The following is a 25505-nucleotide window of genomic DNA, read 5'->3' as shown; positions in this document are numbered from 1 at the left end:
ATTTTAAAAGAGAGCCGAAATGCTTCCTGACATTGTACTTTTCCCTTCACACACACACACACTTCAAGCTACACACCTTTCCCCACTGTCTATTTGCATCAAGCAATCAGAGATACCAATCTGCAGCCTGGCTCATTTCCTAAAATGCACCTGTTTTAAATGAAGTTCGCCTCAGCTGTTAAAAGAAAGGAAATTGGTTGAAAATTATGCGGCACCGTGCTAAATGCACGCCAGCTCAATGACAATGTTGTCATTTCTTCATCCTCATGTCATTTCTTTGTTCTGTGAAAAACACATGAGTGAGTAGTTCAAAGAGGAATGCTGTGAAGTCAATGGTGAACTTTTTTTATTTTTAAGGCAAGGGCTTCATTTTTATAAAGAAATATATAAGGAAAGGAATAGATGTCATAAGGGTTAGACAATTACAGAATATTCATTTTTGGGTGAACTATCTCTTTAAGGACATGAACTATAGAAATCTCCAGAGCGTGTGGGCATCTACAGGCAAAAAAAGTTTATTTTTGTCTCTTTAGATTCTCGTACGTGTGAACTGAATTTTGCACGCCCGTGAGAAAAGTACTTCCATGTAAATGATGCACTCCCAGTTTGGAGAGTGCTTCTCTTGACCTTTATCGCTGACAGAAGTCTGACACATTTGTCAGCGCTTTCATGGTGGCGATGGAGTAAAGCTTATTAAATATTGAATGTTAATTCATCAAACATAATCCTCTTGACAGTGAGTGAACACACACATGTGCATGGCAGATGAGACCATATGTTCTCTCGTTTGATCCAGACCTCACAGGAGTTCCTAACCCAGCTGATGTCCAAGCTCGGTGGGAAAAATCCAGAGGAAACCGGCGGATTCCAGGAAGCTCCTTTGGCGTACGATGCGGTTTGGGCCCTTGCTCTGGCTCTCAATAAGACAGTGGGGCCCTTAAAAGCAAAGGGACGAAGGCTGGAAGACTTTAATTACAATAACAAGGACATTACGGCTGAGATCTACAGAGCCCTTAACACCAGCTCCTTCGAGGGAGTATCGGTGAGTGACGCTATTAATTACCATAGGTTGATCTCTATGTCAATCAAAGCATTTCTACGAGATGGAGGGATGGATATTTAAGACGTAAGAAAATAGCAGGTGTGAGAAATGTTTTTGTTTTCTCAGGGTCATGTAGTGTTTGACGCACAGGGCTCCAGAATGGCTTGGACACTCATTGAACAACTGCAAGGTGAGCAAACTGTAAACATTTACTCGTCCTGAAAACCGCGGTACAGATGTAATAAAGGGTAAATGGGAGCGAGTGTGAACAGCAGGTGTGATCTGTATGCATTGCTGCTCCTACTCAGTTTCAAAATGATGAACAACTCGGTGCCCTCGCTCCAGCTGGAAAATAGCGCAGGTGCCGGGTAAATCCCTCCGCTGTTTCTCCTGCATTCAAACTCTCAAGAACTGTAATCATTTTGCCACTCACCGAACACTGCATTTGATTTTTTTTAGCTCAATATCTTCCCCCAGCTCTGTTCTTTTGAAGAAGGTAAAATATTACAGGTACATAAAAACTTAATACAATTTGATGAATATTTCATTAGATGTAGAGGTTTTAGAAAATCCAATATTTTTTAGATTAGTACTGCCAAGATTGTAAACTCAAAAGATTGTGCAAAAGTATAAGAAACCTGAAATAATGAACATCGCTTGAAAAGGTGAATGGGTGTTGGCTGGGCTATAGTGAAGATTTAAACCTTCAAAAGCAGCTTTTTATCTCATATGACTCCTAACTACCATTGATTTCTTTAGATAAAAAATGTTTGTTTCACCGTGAGCAGGAATGAAATGTTTTAAGGTGCTTGCCTACAGCAGTAAATAAGGAGCACATTTCTTACAGTAGCTTCAATACTTTGTGTTGCCCCCCCACTGGTAGAAATCACTTCATGTAAGTGCACTTCATCTTTATTTGTACCCTACAATGAGAAATGTTTGCCTAAGAATATTTAAATAAAGTCTCCCTGTAGTCGAGAATTTTATCAGTTAAAACTTATCTTTGAGCATCATAATAGCATATGAAGAGTTTGCTTCCAAAACGCAATAAATCCATTTTGACTAATTTGTGTAAAAACGTGTTATCTATACCAAGAAAGTGACAACATGAAAACCACTTTTTTATTACAAACTTTCACATAGCATCTTTAGGTTATAATAACATTAAAAACTCAAAATGCTATAAATCTATGGAATCAATATATAAAAGTGCATTCATCTTTGCCATGTTATATTCATTTAGTTGATTAGTGGTATACACTGACAAAAAAACATTAATGGCATTAATCTAAACACTTACTTTGTCATATTAAGAACAATGTCATTGCTGCTGTTATACTTGTGTTGCGTCACTGAACTTTTTTGACAGTGATCGGCTGTAAAATGTTTTGGTCCTGCTTGATTTTTGTTGACTTCGAGTAAATAATAAAAGGTTTATTGAGAACAAGCAACAGCCGGCATTTTTCCGTTGCCCGAGTGTCTCTTACGAAAATTATTGGATTTTGATGGCTTACATTTCTTCCCCACTACAGAAAATGACCACAGGTTTATCAATGCCATTTAAAGTATTATTTTGTTTTTGTTTGTTGATCACGAAGTACAAAGTAGATGGGGAAAACTAGGATTCTGTGTGTATTCAAAGCGCTGACATTGTTTACAATGAGTGGAATGGTGCGCTGTGATTGGTTAAGTGGATTTATTGCATTCTGCACTGAAGGAGGACTGGCGTTTGACGCAGTTTGGAAAAAAGGGAGAAAAGATGACAGAATAACACAGCGGATATCGAATTTTGCCTAAAATTAAGAATTTACTTTTTAATACTGACCTGATACAATACTGATTTTGGCGGTAACTCATTTTTTTGGCGTTTATTGCGTTTTGGAACCAAACTCTTAATATATAAAAGTTTTACCTGTCACAGTAGGCCTACTTCATGCTTTAAAACAGCTTGAATGTAACTCTACACCCTTGCCTCATTTAGTATATGTGGATCTATGAATATGCAAATGAATTAGTCCCCGCCTTCACTCTTTCGCACCGCCTCGAACTGTAGATATAAATAAAAATAGATTCGGCAGTTTCATGCACATAACAGCCAAGTTCTGTTTCACACAATGCATATGTGAATGATTGGTTTTATGTTTGTGACGTTGGAAACCAAGGCGATTTTATACCGCGGGAATGAGACACATTCTCAGCAATGGTGTTAAATGATGACTTTGCACATGGTTTGTTTTAAAACATATTAAAACAACACATAGACATATAGACAACAATAAAACACGATTGTCCTCACAGTGGGACTTTAAATAAAGGGGATAAAGAAAGCAAACTTTTGTATGTCTAAGTACTGTGAAAACGTTTTGGACACATTAAAATACGATTTTCAGCCTGATCTTACAAGAATTCGTACATATTTTATAGGGGTGTAAGAAAATGTTGATACTTGTAAGTATTGTGATATTTTGTTTGGTAATACTGTATCGATTTTCAAAAATAAAAATCATATAAGCTTTATGGCAGTTGTTTCATTTGGAGTTTACATACCGACCACAATCTCTGAACTTAAGCAGTGACAGAAAGTACTAGCATAGGGGCATGCCACCAATTTTCTTTGCCAAGGTTTGCATATCGTCGCTGCCCGATGAAATTCACACGCATGTCCAAAACGGTTACTTTTCAGGAAGTGAAAAAACACAGTATTTCAAAAGCAGTTGAATGTAGTGTTGTCATCCTTGGTACGGCATCTTTACATGTAACCATATTCTTGCCAGTGTAATGATATAATCCACATTTGACCAAAATTTAGTTTTAATGGACATACGTGCATATTTTACAGTAACAGTGGTCCATACGCGTTCTTCCGATCATTAATTAGAATGGCCAAGTCACGTTTCATATTGACAGATGAATACGCTCAGTTTGTTAAATAGCCTACGTCTTAGTTTATTAAATACTCTTCGTTTATTTAATATTAATAATACATTTATTAAATGTCTCTTGCAAACTATGAAGGGACAATGAATTAATACACTGACATGGTTATGCTACACAGATATTGTGTTTGCACAGTCCTACCATAATTTTGTCACTCCTAAACGTACGTCTGGCGTCAGGGGGGAAACGTTTACCTCGATGAAGAAAAGTCATTGTCTCACCAGGGTATGTTTATTCGGCTATCCAGTGCTGAGCTTCGATGAAACTTCACTAGACCGGCAAGATGCTTCCACAGGGCGGGAGATACGCGCCATGATTGACAGCTTTGACACCAAATGGATATACGTGAAAATCAGATGACATGATTTCACAACTTTTTATTGGCCATTTAGATATGTGAAGCATACTGTATACGGAAATGAACCTGGACATTCAATCCGTCAAAAAATCTCAAAATCGGCAAAATGGACATACGTGGTTATCATCGGCCAGCGACGATATAGTGGTGTGTTCTCAATGACAGTGTTCTAAAAATGATATTCTATTATATCCCTAAAACAGGAAATATCCCAATACAACACCCCGCTTTACAGTATCACAATGTATCGCAATATATTGCATTGCCACCAATGTACCGTGCCCCCCATATCGCATCGATAGTTGCCAATACATAGCCCTAGTATTTACTGAGTTGGCTAATTTGTATGAACTGAGTTATTAGAAATTTTACGATGATCATGAAAACAATAATAAAATCCCTCCCTAACCCCAACATCAAAGGTGCGAAACCAAATCGTACAAAAACGTATAAATGTGTTTTATAAAGTAATACGAATTAGCCACCTTGAAAAATTGCCATGAGATTGCAATGGATGTTTCAAATTTCATTTTTAAGTTTAATCAACTAGGATTTACAAATCATTTCAACTACCATAAAAGTGATGAGCAACTCATCACTAGTCAATTTAAGTTATTTAGCGTTTGTTTGTCATTTCTACTATCACAAATTCAGAAATGGTTCCATGTTTTAAACATGGTAAGGAGCGGCACTTTTCATTTACGTAATTGAGATAATCGGCACATCACAACGCACTGGATAGCTGGCCAATCGGTTCACACCGCGCTTTCTCAGAACGATGAGCTTTGTACAAAATGACCTGTTACAGATCGGCGGGACTTAGAGGTGCTAAAAAATGTACGGTATGTGGAAAATAATGCTTTTTTAACTGTAAACCACGCGAACACATTGTATTACACCATATACACAAAGTAATGTGCTTTTTAGCCATGAAATATAGGCCCTTTAAAAATTCAAGTGCAAAAAGATTTTTACAATGCAGTATATTTTGCTTTAGCATGTCAAGACCTCATTCAACAGATGACAAGCAATTTCACCATACAGTACTGTATATAGTTTTTCCACATACCACCTGTCCTCAAAACCATCTTTGTAAAGTCTTAAATTTCATTTTGCTAATCGATAACCAATGTGCCAGTGTGGTTTAGCTTGAGGGTTGAGTTTTTGCAAGGCCTGCTTTGTCTATATGACTTCAGCTTTTTGACAGATGGTCTCATACGGTCTGGTCCTTCAGTACAATGTGGACTTTATGTTTTACCCTGTGATGCCAACCTGACAGGCCCTAAGGCAGGGAGCAGACTCATACCAGCACTCTTTACAGTTGCTGTGAGGGTTGTTTGATCAAAAGCTGTTATGGTTTTTCCATATTTATTACAGCATTGTGGCCAAACATCTCTGTATTTGCCTCATATCTCCAGATCATACTGATGATTCATAACTGATCCATGTATTACAAAAAAAAAATGTAATTGATCATTTGTATAAATAAAAGGGCTTTTGAATATGCACAAGACCTCCTACTTAGGAATTTGGAAATTGTAGTGTGATGTGCATTCACGTGATCTTGTTTAAAAAAAAATGCATTAGGTGTACAGTCGCTGTATCTCGATATTATCATTCTCATGCAAGCACAAAGAATGACGGTAAATATATTTTCATACCTCAGGATGTAGATGTGCTACTTGAAACACAGCCGAATTAATAATATTTGGTGCCAAAACAGTACAGAAAACGTCAACATCCACAATTAAAAATTTATTACAATCAATACCACTTTGTATCCATCATTTTTGAACTCCCACACACCCAGTCCTCCCCAATCCCGTCTCCTATTTATTGACATTGTGGGTTTAGTGTCTGTCTGTGCTCATGTCATTAATACAATAATTATGACATGGTTTAAAGGAATCCCACATGTCAACAACTGAACCAGGAATCCAAAATAACTCTTATGAGACTGTGCCAATGTATAGATGTGGCAGCCCGTGTAAAATGGATGTTATGAACGGTTCCCAGGAGCACAGTGACCTCCATTACTGTTAAATAAAAAGAGTTTGGCACAGCTATGAGTTTTCATGACTGCGGCAGTTTGGCCATATTGGTTTTTTGGGGATGTACGGTAAAGGTCAGGCAGGTTAACAAGAATCCAAGGTCGCTCTAAGAGATATTTACAGTATAATTCCTTTGAAGCGATTGGATAAACAATCTTTGCAGCACATTGTCAATACTGAGAGACTTTTATTTTTACCAGTAGAATACGTTTTAGACAGCATCATGCGCAAGGAAAAAGCTTGTACAACCAACATTTGTTTACATATAGGATAGTCACACGTTTTGCACTTCTTTGGATTGGTGCCCAGCTTTTCGACAGGGTCATCTCTTCCCTCGTTTCCTTGTTAACCTCTGAGCGTGACGAAGGCATTGTGGCCGCAACCCTGGCTGTCATGCGCAGATTGGATCCTTTTCTTTCCTGTTGTTTGTTTTCTTTTCTTATATTGGCATCGTTTCAGAAGCTGTCTTTGTGATCGGTGCGCTTGTGTTCCCCTGTTCAATCTGTCATGCCGTTTTGTGCCTCCGCCGGTGCCCAGATCCTACGTCAGTACCTTTTTGTTTAATAAACAACAGAATGGGATTGTTACATTTGGGTGCTTACATGTGATTGCCAAAGTTTTGCTATACACTTGCTGTTGGTTCTGGGCAGTTTTTGTTGTTTTTGCGAGGACACATGGTGGACCCCATAAATGTGAGCTGTGTGCCCTATATTCCCCCATTTGGACAATTAAACAGTATGGCCACTTTTTTTCAAAAATGGTACCAAGCTGTCACTGGGGTGGTACCCTTTAAAGGGGACATTTCAAAAGACTTTTTAAGAGATCAAATAAATCTTTGGTGTCTCCAGAGTACGTATGTGAAGTTTTAGCTCAAAATGTCATATAGATAATTTATTTATTTTATGTTAAAATTGCCACTTTGTAGGTGTGAACAAAAATGTGCCGTTTTTGGGTGTGTCCTTTAAAGGTGCTCTAAGCGAATTCACGCGTTTTAGACCACAAATTTTTTTTTGTTACATACAGCAAACATCTCCTCACTATCTGCTTGCTGCCTGTCCGCTGATCAAACTGTAAAAAAACGCGATCTCTGTAGACAGCCCAGGCTTCACAAACGGCAATAACAACACAGTGGCCAAACCTAGCACCACAAAACAAAACAAAGTATTCCAGCCAATAAACGACAAAAAGGATTTGGGGGTGGGGGTTGGGGTTGGGCGCGTTCATGAAAGCACGGAAGGGAGGGGGAGGGGGAGGAGTTAGCTACGCTCCGTCTGTTTGAAAACAGTTCAAACATCAACAAAAACTAACGTCTCACAGATTCGCTTAGAACGCCTTTAAATGCAAATGAGCTGATCTCTGCACTAAATGGCAGTGCCGTGTTTGGATAGTGCCGATTAAGGGGCAGTATTATAGGGCTGAAACGATTCATCGAGTTACTCGATTTACTCGATTCAAAAAATTCCTCGAGGCAAAAATTCTGCCTCGAAGCCTCGTTAAATTCCTATGACGCGCATTGCACGCGCCGAGATCTGATTCACACGGACCGTTGTTCAATGTTCAGGAAGCACATCATAGCGCGTGATACATTTTGAATTTAGTTGGCGCGATGGCGGAGCGAATATGTCCATAAACGGCAGAGAGAGACTGTCTAAAGTTTGGGATCATTACATTATCATTACATTCAGCATCTGAACCGAAAACATCCACTGCTGTTTCACCAAGCGTTGATGAAACAAGGTAACGTAGCTTTTGATTTTAATCCCATACTGTATTTGTAGCGATGTCGTTATGCGGTTTGACTAGATATGATGTTTAGCTTTGATGTTTTTAAGTAGTAAACGTATTCACGTTCAATTGCAGGACAGTATAGATTAAAAAAGAACCCCCGCCTTCACACACACGCATGCACTACAGGTGTGTGTACCAAAAAACGGCACCACAGTGCAATCATATATGGGCAACTTGTAATCTGACATATTTTGTTCAATAATAATAATCTCTGTCTTATTGGAGTTTAGCATAAGGAAGTTATTCTCTCTCACGCGAGTCAGACCGATCGCGCAATGCATCACATATGCTTAAACTTTTATGTAGCCACGCAACAATAATTTCAGCATGCATTCACTGTATACAGCGGGGCGTGATGTTGTGATTTTTTTGAACGGATTCTTAACCTAAAATGCACCGCAATGCAAGTGATGCAAACCAAATGCAGCGTTCTATTGAAAAGGAATGTATGTATTTCTGCCGTACCAAAATGCAATGAAGCAACTGAACGTCTGACTGGGGTATCACTCTTCCTCACGCACAGCACGTGTGCACACACAGGTTGTTACCATAGCAAATAGGCTCACCCCAGAAATGATATATTATATGTTAAAAGCCTAATGGTAAATGCTGCAGGTGTAGAAATGTACATAAACCAGATATTTACTTTGATGTCAGGGCTAGATTACAGCATGAAACCTGTTGTGCATATTAATAAATTAAAGTGTTTAATTGTTGGCACTGGCACTTAAACACTAAATGGGTAAAAAATGTAAATAAATAGGCTTATTTCTTGGAGCCAAATACCTCTGGTTTTTTTAGAAATAAAAGCCAAATGCTTGAACATTTTACAGCCAAGTCATTTTCGTTATGCATTATTTGTTTTGGTTGTTTAAAAACACACAAAAAAATTATCCGATTACTCGATTAATCGATCGATTCAGTGCTAGATTAATCGATTACAAAAAGAATCGATAGCTGCAGCCCTACAGTATTATTATAATAAGATCCCGTTCTGACATCACAAGGGGAGCCAAATTTCAATGACCTAATTTTCACATGCTTGCAAAGAATGGTTTACCAAAACTTAGTTACTGGGTTGTTCCTTTTTACATTTTCTAGCACTGGGGACCCAATTATAGCACTTAAACATGAAAAAAGTCTGATTTTCATTATATGTCTCCTTTAAAAATATCCTCATTGTGCCATTTAGGAACAAATATTTTCATTTGGCAACAATACGTACCTTTGAGGTACTAATATGCACTTTTTTGTAGCAGTACTGTATGTACCTCTTGAGGTATTAATATGAACTCTTTAGAAACAAAGGTGTACTTTTTTGAAAGGGTACTGTCCCATTTTTTTCTTACAGTGTATATGTGAGCCCAGGGGCTTCATGCACCAATCCGCCGCACTCAGATGCTGATGACGTCTGTGACTGCGCTATTGCATCTGCTGCGCAGATTTATTAATACTGTGCATATTAAACAGATAATAAGACAAGAAACCGGTTGCATGCAAAATCCATTTGGCTCAAGTTTAAATGGGCATGATGCCTCTGTGTGAGCCTATCTTTAAATCTCAATGTTATGGCACAAGTCTCTTCTTCAGAGTTATTATGCAGCTATGTTATAATCCACCAGGCAGAAATTTTAAATCCAGGCACTGAAACAAAACAAAAAAACGCTGATTTTGAGGAATAATTCATGTCTGTAGCACAAGCAGCTTAATGCTTTGTTAGGGGTGGGGGTTTGTTTTAGTAGCCTTAGCAAACATCCCTAAAATGTTTCCTTTATATTTGTATCTTGTTTAAAGACTTCAGAAAGGTGCTGGATGAGCTTGAAGAGCCCTTTAGCTTTCAGACTAATTGGTGTTGAGAATGTGAAGGTGAAATTGGTTTCATCTGCAGCAAGATCTACAGAAAAGCGAAGAAGACACCGTCTAAGTGGTGTAAATTACCCGTCGCTTCTCGTTCCTGCGTCACGCTGCATCTTAAAGCTTTTCCACTTTCTTCTTCTTTTCCTCTTTTTAAGTCTCCCATGGGGAAGTCAAAGCTACTGAAGTAATTACGCCTAATGATCACCTGATAATTATAATGGTTCTCACTTAAGCTAATTTCGGGTTGTGTTTGGGGGTGGAGGCTCTGCGTAGTTCTGTAATACCCGCGGTTATGTGTGCGTGTGTGTAAGGGGGAACGGGTGCATGAAAGAAAATGAAGAAATAGGGCTAGGAGGTAGGAAAAGAAAGAGAAGATAAATTTCTCTGTCTTGCGGTTCTCGTTCAAGCTCTGCTGATACAGTGGTACCCAATTACAGCGTTCCTTATGAAGCTGATTCAAAGGGGGAGCGACCCTGTTGTGCTTCTTATTTAAAGCTCAGCTGATACGCCTGCTGGAGATATGAGGATTGATGATGTTTTCTGTTTCGAGTCTGTTTGTGTAATCCAAGTATTGTTTGGATTCTTAAAGCTGCCCAAAATCTGAAGCAAGCTTGCTGTATTGATTTATAGCACCGTGTAGTGAGATGTTTCTTCCTTTTGTTTCTTTCCACCACAATCTCTTATTATCAGTGTTTTCCTTTCTTTTCTTTTGTCACTTAAAGGTACACACTGTTATGCGTTGTTTACAGTACAGTATGCTGAATTATAAATATTTTAACTAGGGATACACCCTTACGAAATTCCTGTGCCTTATTTTTAATGACGCATGATGCACATGGTTCACATGACACATCGAACCCAACCTATGATTTTGGTTTTACTGTGCACAATTCATCAATTCAGTACATATTATTTTGTGAATGTTCTTCTAAATAGTAAAACATGACACTATAGGCGGTTTCAGCAGCAACAATATAAACAAACAGCTTTAAAAAAACAACTTCCAGTAGACTTTCACATAGTATCAATAACACCAGAGTCCTTTCCTTTTACAGTAGTTTATTACTGATAACAAGGGAAGTAAACTAAGCAATAAATTCATTTTGACTAATTTGGGTAAAATTATGTTTTCCTCTACCCATTCTCACCAAGATGCGTACAAATGACATGCAGTGTGATTATCGTGCAATAGATATGCCAAATTCTGCTTTTGCGTGCATATGATACGCCAGTCCTTCCCATTCACTTATATGGCGTATCGTTATGTGTCGTTTTATTTATTGTTTTCTCATTTGTTTTCTGTTTTTTAAACCATTTTCGTTTGGGGCAGATTTCAGATTTGTTTAAGCAGGTTATTTAATATACAGGTTTCTCTATGTTTTTGTCTATATTTAAGCCTTGGAGTTGGGGTTAGAGATGGGGTTTGGGTTAGGATGTCATTTCTTATACCAAGAAAGTTGAAAAAATTAAAACCACTATTTTCTGTTACAAACTTTCACATCTTTAGGTTATAATTACATTAAAAATACAAATCCATAATTTGATTTTCAAATATTTATTATAAAAACTGATAATTTTTTTCCACAAATTGCAATAAATCCATGACCAATCTAATCCAAGTTTTTTTTTTCAAAATGCTATAAATCTATTAAATCAATGTATAAATGTGCATTCATCTTTGCCATGTTATATTCATTTAGTTGACTAGTGGTATACACTGATTAAACATTAATGGCATTAATCAAAACACTTTTGACTTTTTTCATATTAAGAACACTGTTATTGCTGCTGTCATCCTTGGGACATCGTCGCTGAACTTTTTTGACAGCGAAAAAAACTATCACTTTTTTATGCAAATGTTTTCTCTTAATTGACGAGATAACTCGTCAGTGGCATGAAAAGAGTTAATACTGACCAGATAAAATACTGATTTTGGCGGTAACTCATTTAAAAAAAGACGTTTATGGCGTTTTGGAACCAAACTCTTTTTATTATATCTAATGCATATCAACAATTACACTGAGTTAATGTCACTGTGTTATATTAAAGGTGCTCTAAGCGAATTGAAGCGTTTTAGACCATAAAACATTTTTTGTTACATACCGGAAACATCTCCTCACTATCTGCTTGCTGCCTGTCCGCTGATCAAACTGTAAAAAAACGCGATCTCTGTAGACAGCCCAGGCTTCACAAACGGCAATATCAACAAATGGCCAAACCTACAAACAGAAACCATAACAAAGTGTTCCAGCCAATAGACGACAAGAAGGATTTGGGGGTGGGGGTTGGGCGCGTTCATGAAAGCACGGAAGGGAGGGGGAGGGGGAGGAGTTAGCTACGCTCTGTCTGTTTGAAAACAGTTCAAACATCAACAGGAAGTGACGTCGCACATTATTCGCTTAGAGCGCCTTTAATGTATACAGTGTTAGCTACAGGTCCTTCAATTCTTGCCTTGCTGCCAAATCTCTCTGTTTTGATCCATGCTCATCATCTCCACTCGTGTTAAGCAAACCAAAACGTTTTATTTTCACCCAGGAAAAAATCTGCTCAAAGGGGTGAAAAAATCTATAACTTTTTTCTTAAACACTTAATTTAAGAAAAATTAGTTTACCACATTGGCAGATTTTTTAGCTTGTTTTATGCTCAAATTAGGGGCCATAATTTGAATGCGAAATCATGCGCATCTCGTCAGTAAAGCCGATTCTTTGATTAGAAGTAAATCGCCATCACCTGCTATTAAGATGGAGCAGCATTTACTACACAAAGCTGTTTCACTGACAAGCTGGGCCATATCACATACATATAGCAGATACGTCCGCGATAATTAATGCGAAATTGCCCGGATTGTCAGTGAACTACGGCTTTGTGTAGTAAATGCTGCTCCATCTGAATAGCAGGTGATGGCGATTTACTACTAATCACAGAACTGGCTTTACTGACGAGATGCGCAATGACAATCACATGACAATTATTGCCCATCCCTAGCTCAAATTACTTTAAATTATAATTTTTTTGTATAAAAACAAGACTTATTTTCTTAGATAATTTTGCTCATTAAGAAAATACATATTGATTTAAGAATTTTTTAGATATTTGTACTAAAAACAAGACAAAAATACTAAGTATAACAGGGGTTTTCAAACCTGTCCTGGAGGACCACTATTACTGCACATTTTGTGACACACCTCATTCAGTTACCTTACACACCCAGTTCAGGTCTTGCAGTCTCTACTAATGAGCTGAAGATTTAAACCAGGTGTGTCTAATGAGGGAGACATGCAAATTGTTCAGTACTAGTGGTCCTCCAGGACAGGTTTGAAAACCCCTGAAGTATAAGTCATTTTTTTCAGTGTGTGGTTTTGATTTCCAGGGAACATGAACACACACACATGGTCCTAAAACGGTTCTTGTGTGAATGCATCGTAGATAAAAGCGTCTGTGAAATGCATTAATGCAAAGATAAAAAGGTTTATCTCTATAGTCTACCTTTAAAATGTAAAATATTGTTGCATTCCTGAAACGACTTTTCTTTTTGTACTGTATGATGTTACCTTGGCAATCCAGATTATTGGTTTATTTTAAACAGTGAGTTAGCTAAAGTTTTATGCTACTGTTGTATGTAATTCCACCTTTCTAAACATAGTAAACCCATAAATTCAGTGTCAGTTAACAAAAAAGAACATCAATAATAGCAAATAATGATTTTTTTAAAAATAAAATAATTATAAATTATAACTTCTTCACAATCATGTCTCATTTGAATGGACTGCCCCCTTTTTGGGATCCAATCTGTTTTTAATGGATAAAGCCAAGTCAGTCACTTTCTTCTTGTTGAATATCCTACTTTACCTATATGTTACCGGGGCGTTGCTAGGGTCGGATGGGAAGGGGAAGGAGAACATGAATACACATGAACATAAAACAGTGAATAATTTTATTATGATGATATTAATTGTAATGTGAACAAACGCTTCACAGTGCTTTAGTTGTCCGTATTCATCTTTGATCTCTCTGTGCTCACGGTGGTTGTCTTTTTTATGTTTTTCTTTTTTCTTCACGACTGCCTGACTGTCTTTTTCTCTCGTTGATCCACCCTTAGTTTGTGTCTGCTACTTTTTGCATTCCCACTGTATTTCTCTCTTTTTTATGTAGGCCTAGCTTTATATGTAGGGTCTTGTTTTTTTATCCTGATTTGCATTATTTTATATTCTGTTGCCTGCTTTTCAACCTGGAATTTTTTTTTAGCTCATAACATTTTCAAATTAGTGCATTTATACCCTGTGCTATATTTCTCATAGGCCTTTATTTTATTGATTACAGTTATTTCATTTTTTGTAACTTGTGAGAAGTTATTAAGCTTTTAAGTTATTAAGAATTGAAAAATAAGATAGTTATTATATTATAACTTGATGGAAGATGATGTTCAATGTTAACAGTGCCCACCTGTAGGCTGGAATAGATACTGTACTATTTAACCGCTCGACACATATGACAAACTGCAGAATAAATCACGCTTAAAATAAGCGCTGATCTACCACAGACAGATGGATTTTGTGAACTAGGAAAACAAATTAAAAGTAATAATAATATTTTTTACCTTAAACATTTTCATTTCTCAAAACTAGATCAGGGGCTTTTGACAAAACATTAGCTGTATGTGACATTACAAAGGCCAAATCAGTTCCTGAATGCCATCTCCTGTTGACTTTAAACTGTTTCTAAATTGCACTTTTCCCATATACCCCCGCAGGAGGAAGCTACAAGAAGATTGGATACTATGATATGACCAAAGGCAATCTCTCCTGGTATGGGAATGACAGGTGGATAGGTAAGGACGCATTTGTCTCTCTCATCTCCCATATATGGTCTTGTTTATCACTGTCTGTTGCGTTCTCCTCAGCTTTAAAACTGCTCGCGCACAATCACTCACTCCATTACTCTCGCTGAGCGCCGCTGCAATATTTCTGCATCTTTCCTACTGTCACAGCCTAGCATCTTAGGCTCCGCCCCTCCCGGAAAGCGCATACGACAGGCTGCTACGAGCCGTTAATCAATCAGTCAGTCAAATTCTGCTTAGCATTCTATCCGTGAGGGCAGAACCCTGCGCGCCTCAACAAAAACAGACAAATGAATGACATTAGAAAAAAACGCCAGGAGTTAATTCCAATCATAACTTGAGCAAGGACGCGGATAAAAATTGCGCCTCGTATGAAATGAGTGATGGTTTCATTTAATCTTTCTAATTGCGTTTGATGACCAGTTCACGCTCGGTTTCGGAGATGCGGTATTGAGAAGATTCCAGCTGACAGCTGAAAACAACACAAATCAGAAAGACCCGGGCTGCTCCACAGCTGCTCCCAGCACGCGCTAACCTTGACTGCATGACTATGAATCGTCCAATCAGCACATGTGCCTCACCAGATTGTCTTTGCCTGTCATTAAACGCTTGAGGACTTTGAACGAGACTTGTGATTTCGAGAAATATCCTTGGGTTTTGTCACACCGGCCTGGTTTGTAGCTCGAGCGCTGTAACGTCACATCACCGCACTAATTACATTTACATTTATGCATTTGGCAGACACGGCAACTTGCGGTGCATTCAAACTATACTTTTAATAATCAGTAAAATGCTAAGCTATGACCTTTTGTATTATTAACGCGCAAGGCTCAACCAAGTGAGTTGATGGAATCATAATGTGACTATTTCTATTTCCCTAGACAGGCCTTGTTCTGTTTTAAATCTGCTTATTAGCTTATTAAAATCTCACCGAAGCAGCGAGCTCCATGGCAACTGTCAAAAGTCCATGTCGCTAAATGCGATAATTGCGATTTTCACAAGTCATTTCGAAGGTCCTGGTTTTCATTTATTTACCCAGCTTGCGCCTGGGAATTGAGCCCACAGCATTGGTGATGTGGAGAGCCCTTGTTTAATGCCCCAGGTGGCTCGCTAAATCTGGCACCTTTAACTCCTGCATTAGTTATCAATGATACATCTCTTTAGAGGTCACCGCTATAACGGCAACCCTTGCTTGTGCCAGACTGCGAGTTGCTGTTTCGGTTTACAGCAATGCTGAGAGACACACAAGTGATGTCAGAGGTTGTCCTTCCCACTTAATAGGGAAGAGATAGTGTCTCTTATCCAGAGACCTTTGACTAATGGCATAAAGTCTGGTTCCCGTTGTAATGACCTTCCTAAACGCTGATTATTGTATAGGGCTGTGATGTTTGTCATAACCACTGGTAAAGTGCGAGCCGCGTTGGTGTGCACGTCACAAACTGAAAAATATTAAGTACAATCTCACCCGATGAAATATCTTTAAGTTTGTGTGAACACAAATGGCAAAGACTCAGAGTTAGTGCGCTGTTTGCAAAGGGGGGCAACTGATATCATGAATGACCCGCTGGCTTAAGTGGAACAATGAGGCAATAAATTCACCCTTGGTCACTCAAGGTTGCAAAAAAGTATCAATCTGTGCTACCAGTACCCCAATAAGGTTCCTCACTTGAACTGTGTGTTGCTTCACAGATTAAAGTGCTACAAAAAACACGCACATATACGATTTCGTGGGTGCTCCTGGGCTCGGCTCAAGCACCCACCGAAATGGCGAAGCATGGTATGCTCAATTGCTACACATTTTGCGTCTAAAACCACGCATAAAACGTGACCACACCGCTTTTCTCCTTTTTTTCAAAGGGCTTGGGCGCTCCAGAGCGTCTGCCGTTGCTAAGTAACCTAAACATCACTTGACGTTGTGACGAGCACCCACTGGCAAAAAAGAAATCGGCGCCTATGAACACGCAAGTTTGATAAGAATTGTATATCTGATGCTTGTGTATATTTTTTTTTTCAAAATATATGTATGCATTATACGTATATAAGCTTATCAATGCATGCATGCGCATGATACATATAACCTCTGCATCACCGCGGTGAATTAGTGCATTACCATCGCCATGGTAAAATACTGCCACCGTCACAGCCCTATCAACCCATTCTCAGAATTTGTGCCGATCCAAAAGTATTTAACAGAAATAACTCGTAAAAAACGAACGTATAGTTTTGTATGTATATTAATGTACATTTTTTTGTTTTCTGGCAAGTAGATGTAATGCCCTTGTTCCCTGAAGTTGTCTGAAACAGATTAGAGCGAGAAAGTGCTTTCCAGGTTTCTGATCAACATGCGTCAGATGGTCTGCACACAGTCTAGTGGGCGGAGCTTAGGTGTGCCCTTTGAAGCTGAGACTAAGGTGAAAATGAATGCAAGATTTTCATAGATGACGTGGCGAGGGACATCAGCAGCAGATGACCCTTGATACGGCTTTGTTTTTGTTGCGTGAGCCGTTGGCTAAGCTGTGCCATCTGACAACCGCCACAGGAATGCCACCCATCACCTTCCAACCTTGTCGCCATGGCGCTCCTGGACAGATTATTCCAGTGAGACAGAAACGACGTATGCCTAAAAATAATTGTGCTAAAATAAAGGCTCCTTGAAAGAAAGGGTGACTTTGCTTTCGAATGGACGCCACATTGCTCCTGTTAAATCGACTTGCTCATTGCAGAGTCATTTGCTCCCCCAAGTACATCACATTCGGACACTTCGGAAAGCGAAGGTCACGTCCCTTTACCTCCCTGCTGAACAGGATCATTTATGTTTGACTCTTTATGTTATTGTCTCTCGCCTTCTCTGCTCTCGCTCATTTTATCTCGCTCTCCCTGGTCGCCCCTGACAACCACTGCATCAGCGCCTTGTTCTCTCATCACTGTGGCAACCATTATGGGTCTTGGTCGCCATGGCAACATACTGTCCCGATTCCTCCATCAAGGACAGAGGGAGATATTAAACAACATTGGCTCTCTAGCCATACGCACAATCCGTTATTAACACACCACATTTACATTCATACACACACACACACTTATTCATTGTCGACCCAAATTGCTTTTTTAATGCGAAATCAAAATAGATGTTCCTGATGCTATTTGGGATGATTTAAGAAATTGTAATCTCCAATCGAAATGTAATAACTTGCTCTGCCTCTAAGCTAATGTTATCAAGCCCTCTTATTCATAAGCCCCTGCTCCAGTCGCCTGAGAGAGTCCACCAGATTCACTATCCAGTCAATTTCCAAGGAATAAAACCTAGTGCCACCCTACATATTTTCTTTTTATTTTAAAATACTGCACTCTAAATATACATTGATGTAAGATATCTTTGTGAGCACCTAAAGCTCTGCTTTGTACAGCAGACACCCGATTGACTGCTAATGTCTGTGAATGCATTAACCAATAAAAACAGTGAGCTGTGAATAAATCTGCTCCATTAGACGCACATTCAGAGTTAATTTTAACACCATAGCAACACTGCCATGTTAACATTCTGACCTCAAACACCATAGCAACTGCTTTCTATTTCCACAAGCACTTAAAACAACGAGGCATGCCAGTTTGCATCCTAGGTCTAAGATTGTCCCAGAATCCTTGGCGCTGAGCACTCCCGTTCAGTCCAGTCTCACGGCCGACTTTAATCAATACCAGCCTGATGAGTGAGGGAGATTGAAAACCTCTAATTAAGACTGACAGTCCAGACGCTTCAGTGAGGGCTTCCCATGAGACCCATGGACCACAACCCGAAGTCCTGATGGGTTCGAAGAGCAGGACTGTATTAAACGGCCACTTCTGGAGATGGCTGTAACAAGCTGTTTGATCTGCACCCAATTTGTCACAGGAAAAGAATGTACCCCCTGTGTACGTTTTATCTACGGCCCACTATTAGACGAGAGCTGACCACAATGCCCCCAGATGCGCCATGCTATTGGCAATTGGGCTGTCGATTACATGTGCGGGGGCATTGAAAGAGTCAGTGATGAAATTGGTTCTCGGGAACAAGTTTTAGTCAAATGGGAGGCCAGAGAGAGAGAGAGAGATCTTATTAAATTTACTCTTTCTTTCTAAGCTGAACTCAACGATCTAAGTCTTTTCTATGTACATAAAATGCAAATTTCTCTCAAATATTGTTCAAAAATCTGTCTAAATCTGTGTTAGTGAGCACTTCTCCTTTGCAGAGATTATCCATCCATCCATCTCACAGATGTGGCATATCAATATGCTGATTAGACAGCATGATTATTGCGCAGGTGTGCCTTAGGCTGGCCACAATAAAAGGCCACTCTAAAATGTGCAAATGTTATCAAACAGCACAATGCCCCAGATGTCACAAGTTTTGAGGTAGCGTGCAATTGGCATGGGGACTGCAGGTATGTCCACAGAGCTGTTGCACGTGAATTGAATGTTAATTTCTCTAACATAAACTCTCCAAAGGCGTTTCAGAGAATTTGGTAGTACATCCAATCGACCTCACACCACAGACCGCGTGTAACCACACCAGCCCAAGACCTCCACATCCGGCATCTACACCTCCAAGATCGTCTGAGGCCAGCCTACCGGAAAGCTGCTGCAACAATTGGTTTGCATAACCAAAGAATTTCTGCACAAACTGTCAGGGAAGCTCATCTGCATGCTCGTCATCCTCATCTGGGTCTCGACCTGACTGCGGTTCGTAATCGTTACCGACTTGAGTGGGCAAATGCTCACATTCAATGGTAGCTGGCACTTTGAAGAGGTGTTCTCTTCACGGATTAAACCCTGTTTTTTAATGTACAGGGCAGAGGACAGACAGCGTGTATGGCGTTTAGCGGTTTGCTGATGTCAACATTATGGATCGGGTGGCCCATGGTGGCGTTGGGGTTATGATATGGGCAGGGGTATTATATGGACAATGAACAAAGGTGCATTTTATTGATGCCATTTTGAATGCACTGTGATGAGATCCTAAGACCCATTGTTGTGCCATTCATCCAAAACCATCACCTTGTGTTGGAGCATGATAATGCAGGGCCCCATGTTGCTAGAATCTGTACACAATTCCTGGAAGCTGAAAACATCCCAGTTCTTGAATGGCCAGCATAGTCTCCAGAAATGTCACCCATTGAGCATATTTTGGGATGCTCTGGATTTGCGTATATGACAGCGTGTTCCAGTTCCTGTCAATATCCGCACAGCCATTGAAGAGGAGTGGATCAACATTCCACATCCACAATCAACGTGAGATGTGTTGCACTGCATATACGGTGTTGCACCCCAGTAAAACTGTGCATTTTAGAGTAGCCTTTTTTTGTGGCCGGCTTAAAGGGGGTCGCACACCGGACGTGCAGCGCAGCAGCATTCTAAAATATTCAAACACATTGTTTTCTATGAGGGTACGCACATGGGCACCCAGCTACGACTCAGGAAGTTGCTAAAATCCCTGTCGCGCCACTAACATAGTTTAACATTAAATAACATCATATTTGTCCCAAATCATTAACGATTAACATTAGCTGCCAACGTATATTTTGCATTTTGAAGTATACACTATCTGACTAAGCTAGCGCTATTTAATGTGCACTTGCGGCCTTACGATACCTCCGAGTTGTCATAGACATGACTCGACACGGCGCTTCAGCCCCTCTAAAATTCTGCCCAGCCCCCCTAAAAAAATATTTGATTCAATAATTTGTGATCGCTTTAGTCCCCGACTCCCCTATAAAACTCTTTAGAAAAGGCGTCATGCTGCGTCAAGTTTCGGCTCCTCCCCTGATCTGAGTCAGAATGGATTTAGCGCATTTTTCAATCCGCAGGGGGGCCGAGCAGAGCGAACATCAGTAGTACAAGGTGTGTGCAGGGCGGACTGGCCATCTTGGCCTGGCGGCTGTTCTAACCTGCCGTGCAGTCAGCTTAGGTTGACATGTGAATATGATATGAATGAATGACGGACCTCTTAAAATCTACGAGTCAGTCAATCACGGTGCGAAAATGCCCCCACATGACCTAACGGCGACAACCCCCTGCCTTTTTGGCTTTATCTAACAAATATGCAGCGCAAAGGAGAAGCAGAGAGAGAGAGACGCAGCGAGATGCTGCAAAATCACAGAAATATTCGCCAAAAAGGGAGCAGGTAACCAGTAAAAGCAAGCATCTATATATTGCTGATTACCGTTACAGGTTTTAAAGTCAGGTGCTGGCGTGATGCATTGCTTTATGTACAGTTGTTGCTCTGAACGCATCAGGCAGATCATTTCATGCAGCGAAACCAGGTGTCCTGGACTCCTGGTGAAACACCAGGTGTCCCCAAGTTTTATAAAAGCTCCATATTAAACGGCTGTAATTCCTAAATCCTTTAGCCAATTTGGATGTGAATACCCTCAAAATAAAGCTGAGAGTGTGCACTATAAGCCAATAGTCATAATATGACTGTAACTGGAATACATTTTGGTAAACAGCTAAAATAACACAAAATGTGCCTCTGTTCCAATACTTATGGAGGGCACTGTATTTGCAGAGAAAAAATCTACATCTACAAATGAAAATTTTCTAATCCCATATATGAAACACAGGGAATACAATGGAATAGTGGATTGCAATAAGGTTAGTAGTATACAACCCTACCCTAATAGTTAACAAATATTTTTTTTAATCATACCCTTACTGGGGGCTGAGCCCCCCTAAAATGAAAATCCTAGAATCGCCCCTGTGCGTTTATTTATATTTTTTAGTGTATTTTAAACTTTTTCTTGTACATTTACTCATAAACTGTTATATAAAGCATTTGTTATTTCGCTGTGGCCCTGTACACACTACAAAATTTTGGGGGGTGCCATCCAAATCCCCCAAATGATCGTTCCATGTGTGACTTACTCCCGAAACTACAATACTGTTATTGACACAGAGGTAACCATTGCAATGTTCCACCAATTCACAAGTTTAACTGTTGCTTCAACCGAAGTAATATTGCAGCGTTATGTTCTGCAATTGTAATAAACTACTGTCTACAGAGGCACTTTGTGTGTTGTTGATGTTTGTGAGACTGCTTCGGAGAGCGCTGTCTTGCAGTGTTGCCATGTCCACTGTGTTTTGGGGGATTTATCATTTTGAGCCTTAACTGTTTTTAAAACGATTAAGTTAATAAAGTAAGGTGCAGGTCGTGATATTTTGTTCTTATTTTTAATGTAAAACATTAGAATTTATTTTGGTTCATTACGGGCTTGTTTTGCACAAGTTTTGGCAACACAAGTAAACGCTCATACAACTTTCTCCCTGTGATTTTACTAAAAGGTAAACTGACAACTGAATTTAGCTGCAGTGTGTATGGCCTGTGAGTGGTTCTTGCTCATGTAAAACTTACTGGCATGATACTAGGGTGTTGTGGGATTTTGTTATTGTTATAGAATCAGCGACGATATGGAGGCAAAGAAATATGTGTTCGGTGCGTTATGGGAACCTATGTTTATCGCGTGTTCTCGCAAGACACTTAATTAACTCTGATTACACATGAGATTAAGCAAGTATCTGGCAAACGCGAGCATCTCTTTTATCATAAACCCTGAGGAAGTGTCTTTAGCAGGCACGTATTTTGAGATGAAGAGCCGCACACATCATGATTTTTTCAACGAGTTTCGTCTCCTCGGAAAAGAAGTCACGAGCCGCCAATATATAACATATTTAGGTGGTGACTAGGAAGTTGTGGATTGTTAAGGGGTTAATTATTAGGTTTCAATTATTTTCTTGTCTCTCTCTCTCTCTCTCTCTCTCTCTCTCTCTCTCTCTCTCTCTCTCTCTCTCTCTCTCTCTCTCTCTCTCTCTCTCTCTCTCTCTCTCTCTCTCTAGGCGCTGAACCACCTGCGGATCAAACTGTGGTTATACAACAGTTCAGATATCTATCACAAAAACTCTTCATCTCGGTTTCTGTTTTTGCTGGTTTGGGGATTTTGATGGGGATCGTTTGTCTGACCTTTAACATTTACAACAGTAACGTAAGGTACGTTCAGAAGTGTTTGCTTGTGTTTCTCTTGTGTATCCATGTGAGTTCAGTGTAGAAAGTGTTAAATACATCCAGAGAGCTGCTGGTGTGCAGGGGTTTTGTACTGTAGACAAAATATAACTGTGGCGACATATTAATGTGTTTTATTACAAAGCAAAATAAATTATTTTTAGAAATTATTTTTAATGTATTGGACCAAATATGTGAAGATAAACAATGGACCAATAAAAGGCAACCAGTAAGAACCCAGAATAGATGGCAACTCCTTCAATATTGTTTAAAAAAATACCTTGATAAAATACCAAGATAAATGAATGGAAATTTTTGATAAAGGATGACTACACTAAAGATATAACATGAAAGATATTGAAAATATAACATGGTTTTGATTTATTTTGTATTATTTGCTTGTATTAGCAATACAAGCAATGCATTGTGCAGGAATAAATACAATAAATCTGTATGTTGAAGGTATATACAAAACTCTCAGCCCTACCTGAACAACATGACTGCGGTCGGCTGTATGATGGCTCTGGCAGCTGTTTTCCCGCTGGGAATCGATGGACTTCATGTACAGAACTCTCAGTTTCCTGTGGTCTGCCAGGTAAAAGCTCAGGCATTCTGGGAAATCAGTTTTCTGTGGACGTTATTTATGTTAGTAAATAAGTTTATGAAATATAAAGAGAGGCTCAGGGACTCGTATCATACTTTTTATTATACTGTATATTTTTTAACCACTTTTCATGGTAGCCAAGGTGGTCTGCTTTTCACCTCTCTGATCCTTAAAATTAAATTGGCAGTTTTTGCTCTTAGGACTTCTATACTCAAATAGATTACCTGCCAAACATAATAAAAACCTTTTCTTCTGGTGTTTAGGAATAAATGGTGTCCTTATTACAGTACCGCACTGTTACTGGAGTCTCTGTCTGAATACCAAATAGATGTTGTTGACCTGTAAATGTGGATGTGTCAATGTATTCAGCTTTCTGAGGTCAGAAAGTTGCAGAAGTTCAGAATGATGTATTTTTGCACAAAAGTTTGCTCAAATGGAAGAAAATTGCATTTATAATGCAAAAGGTCGTTGGATAGATTTCCAGGATGCAAACATACTGATAAATGCAGTAAAATCAGATTTTTCAAGATACATCCCTTGTAGATAAACATGTTGAATTATCGTCTTAATCGCTTTTTTGTTCTTCTAGTTTCGTTTGTGGCTGCTTGGACTCGGTTTCAGTTTGGCTTACGGCAGCATGTTTACAAAGATATGGTGGGTCCACACTGTGTTCACGAAGAAGGATGAAAAGAAAGACAAGAGGAAAGTAAGTAGAGAAGATCGCGGCATATATATGAGGTTAATTAAATGATCTGTACCTCTAAACCTCTTGTATGAATAAACTCTACTGACTTGCTGTCAAGGGGCCGCCGGTACACCTTCAGAATGATCAATATATCATAGAGCATTTATTATTCTCTACAACAAATACATTCTCCGTTATCATCTTTGTATCTGCATCTCGCTTGCTCCCCCACCTCATCTTGCTTTCCACCCGTCTCTCCGTCTGACCTCATAAAGATGGGTTTCCCGTTGTCCTTGAGCATCCGAAAACAGCACATTTATCATCCAGCCCGATTCATTGAGCTCTCCGCACAACACCGTGAGCCGGCAGTCACTCCATCACGACAGACCCTGTCAGGCCCTGTCTGCCATCCCACAAACACACTGTCAAAAACAACCATAACAACTAGACGACAAAGATTTGGCCGTAATAAGAGATGGGAAAGGTATTTTCGAGGATAAGTAGATAATTCCTTTTATTGCGTATTCACGAACATCAGTCATCATATGCAAGCGGTGTGTAACGTTCTCTCTCTGTCTTTATTTACAAAAAAGATATTTAAAGGTTGAAAGAATATTTGATGTGCAACGGGGCGGCGAATTTGCGGCTTTGTCTTTTTCAAATTTTATGCATGCGATGGCGCGTCGATGTCTTTTTGAAATGAAAATCAAAAACGATCACAAACCGAGCTTCAGTTGATTTGTTGTTGTTTGAAGTGGGATCTTCAAAGACATTGTCAGGGATACAAAAGGGAAATAGGGGAATTCAAAAAGGTTTTGTTTTTTATTCCAGAGTGAAAGATGGAAAGATTTGGGACAAACTAATTCTGGAGGAATTTATGCTGGAAAACCATCAACCTCAAAAAACATACATACGTTTTGGGTTGAATACAAGTGAAAGCATGTGAACTATAGCATGCTGTCAATTATGTAAAAAATATTTTTTAATAATTTTATCATTTATTTTCAAAAACAAACGAAAGTTTTGTATTTAGTTAATGGGGCAAGCAATGGAATACATTTTAATCCAACCATTATTAAGCCCATAACATCAAATTTAAAGGGATGGTTCACCCTGAAATGTCTTACTCTGTTGAACACAAAAATAGATATTAAAAAAATTTGGTACCCATTGTGTTCCATAGTATTTGTTTTTCCTACTATGGAAGTGTCTTCTAAGGTTCAGTACCTGGTCGGTTATTGTTTTTTGTGCATTTATAGCTTGAAGTCTATCCAAAGTCACTCCTTAGAAGCATCTCCTGTGTTTCAGTTTAGTTTG

The 25505-nt window shown here is 39.2% G+C and overlaps 1 protein-coding gene across 2 annotated transcripts in view; it reads left to right on the top strand.

Annotated features, from left to right (window-relative positions):
* gabbr1b (gamma-aminobutyric acid (GABA) B receptor, 1b) overlaps window positions 1-25505 on the top strand; it is a 148070-nt gene that overhangs the window by 100353 nt on the left and 22212 nt on the right. For both annotated transcript variants that reach the window (XM_065293708.1, XM_065293717.1), the window contains exons 13-18: window positions 797-1042; window positions 1169-1232; window positions 14784-14861; window positions 22737-22887; window positions 23362-23494; window positions 24093-24209. In XM_065293708.1, coding sequence (XP_065149780.1) covers window positions 797-1042; window positions 1169-1232; window positions 14784-14861; window positions 22737-22887; window positions 23362-23494; window positions 24093-24209 — 789 coding nt within the window. The remainder of the gene's footprint in view (window positions 1-796; window positions 1043-1168; window positions 1233-14783; window positions 14862-22736; window positions 22888-23361; window positions 23495-24092; window positions 24210-25505) is intronic.

This window comes from Paramisgurnus dabryanus, chromosome 19, assembly GCF_030506205.2.
Source record: "Paramisgurnus dabryanus chromosome 19, PD_genome_1.1, whole genome shotgun sequence".
NCBI lineage: Eukaryota > Metazoa > Chordata > Actinopteri > Cypriniformes > Cobitidae > Paramisgurnus > Paramisgurnus dabryanus.
Note: the sequence above shows the minus strand (reverse complement) of the source record. Positions and strands in the feature narration are given on the sequence as shown.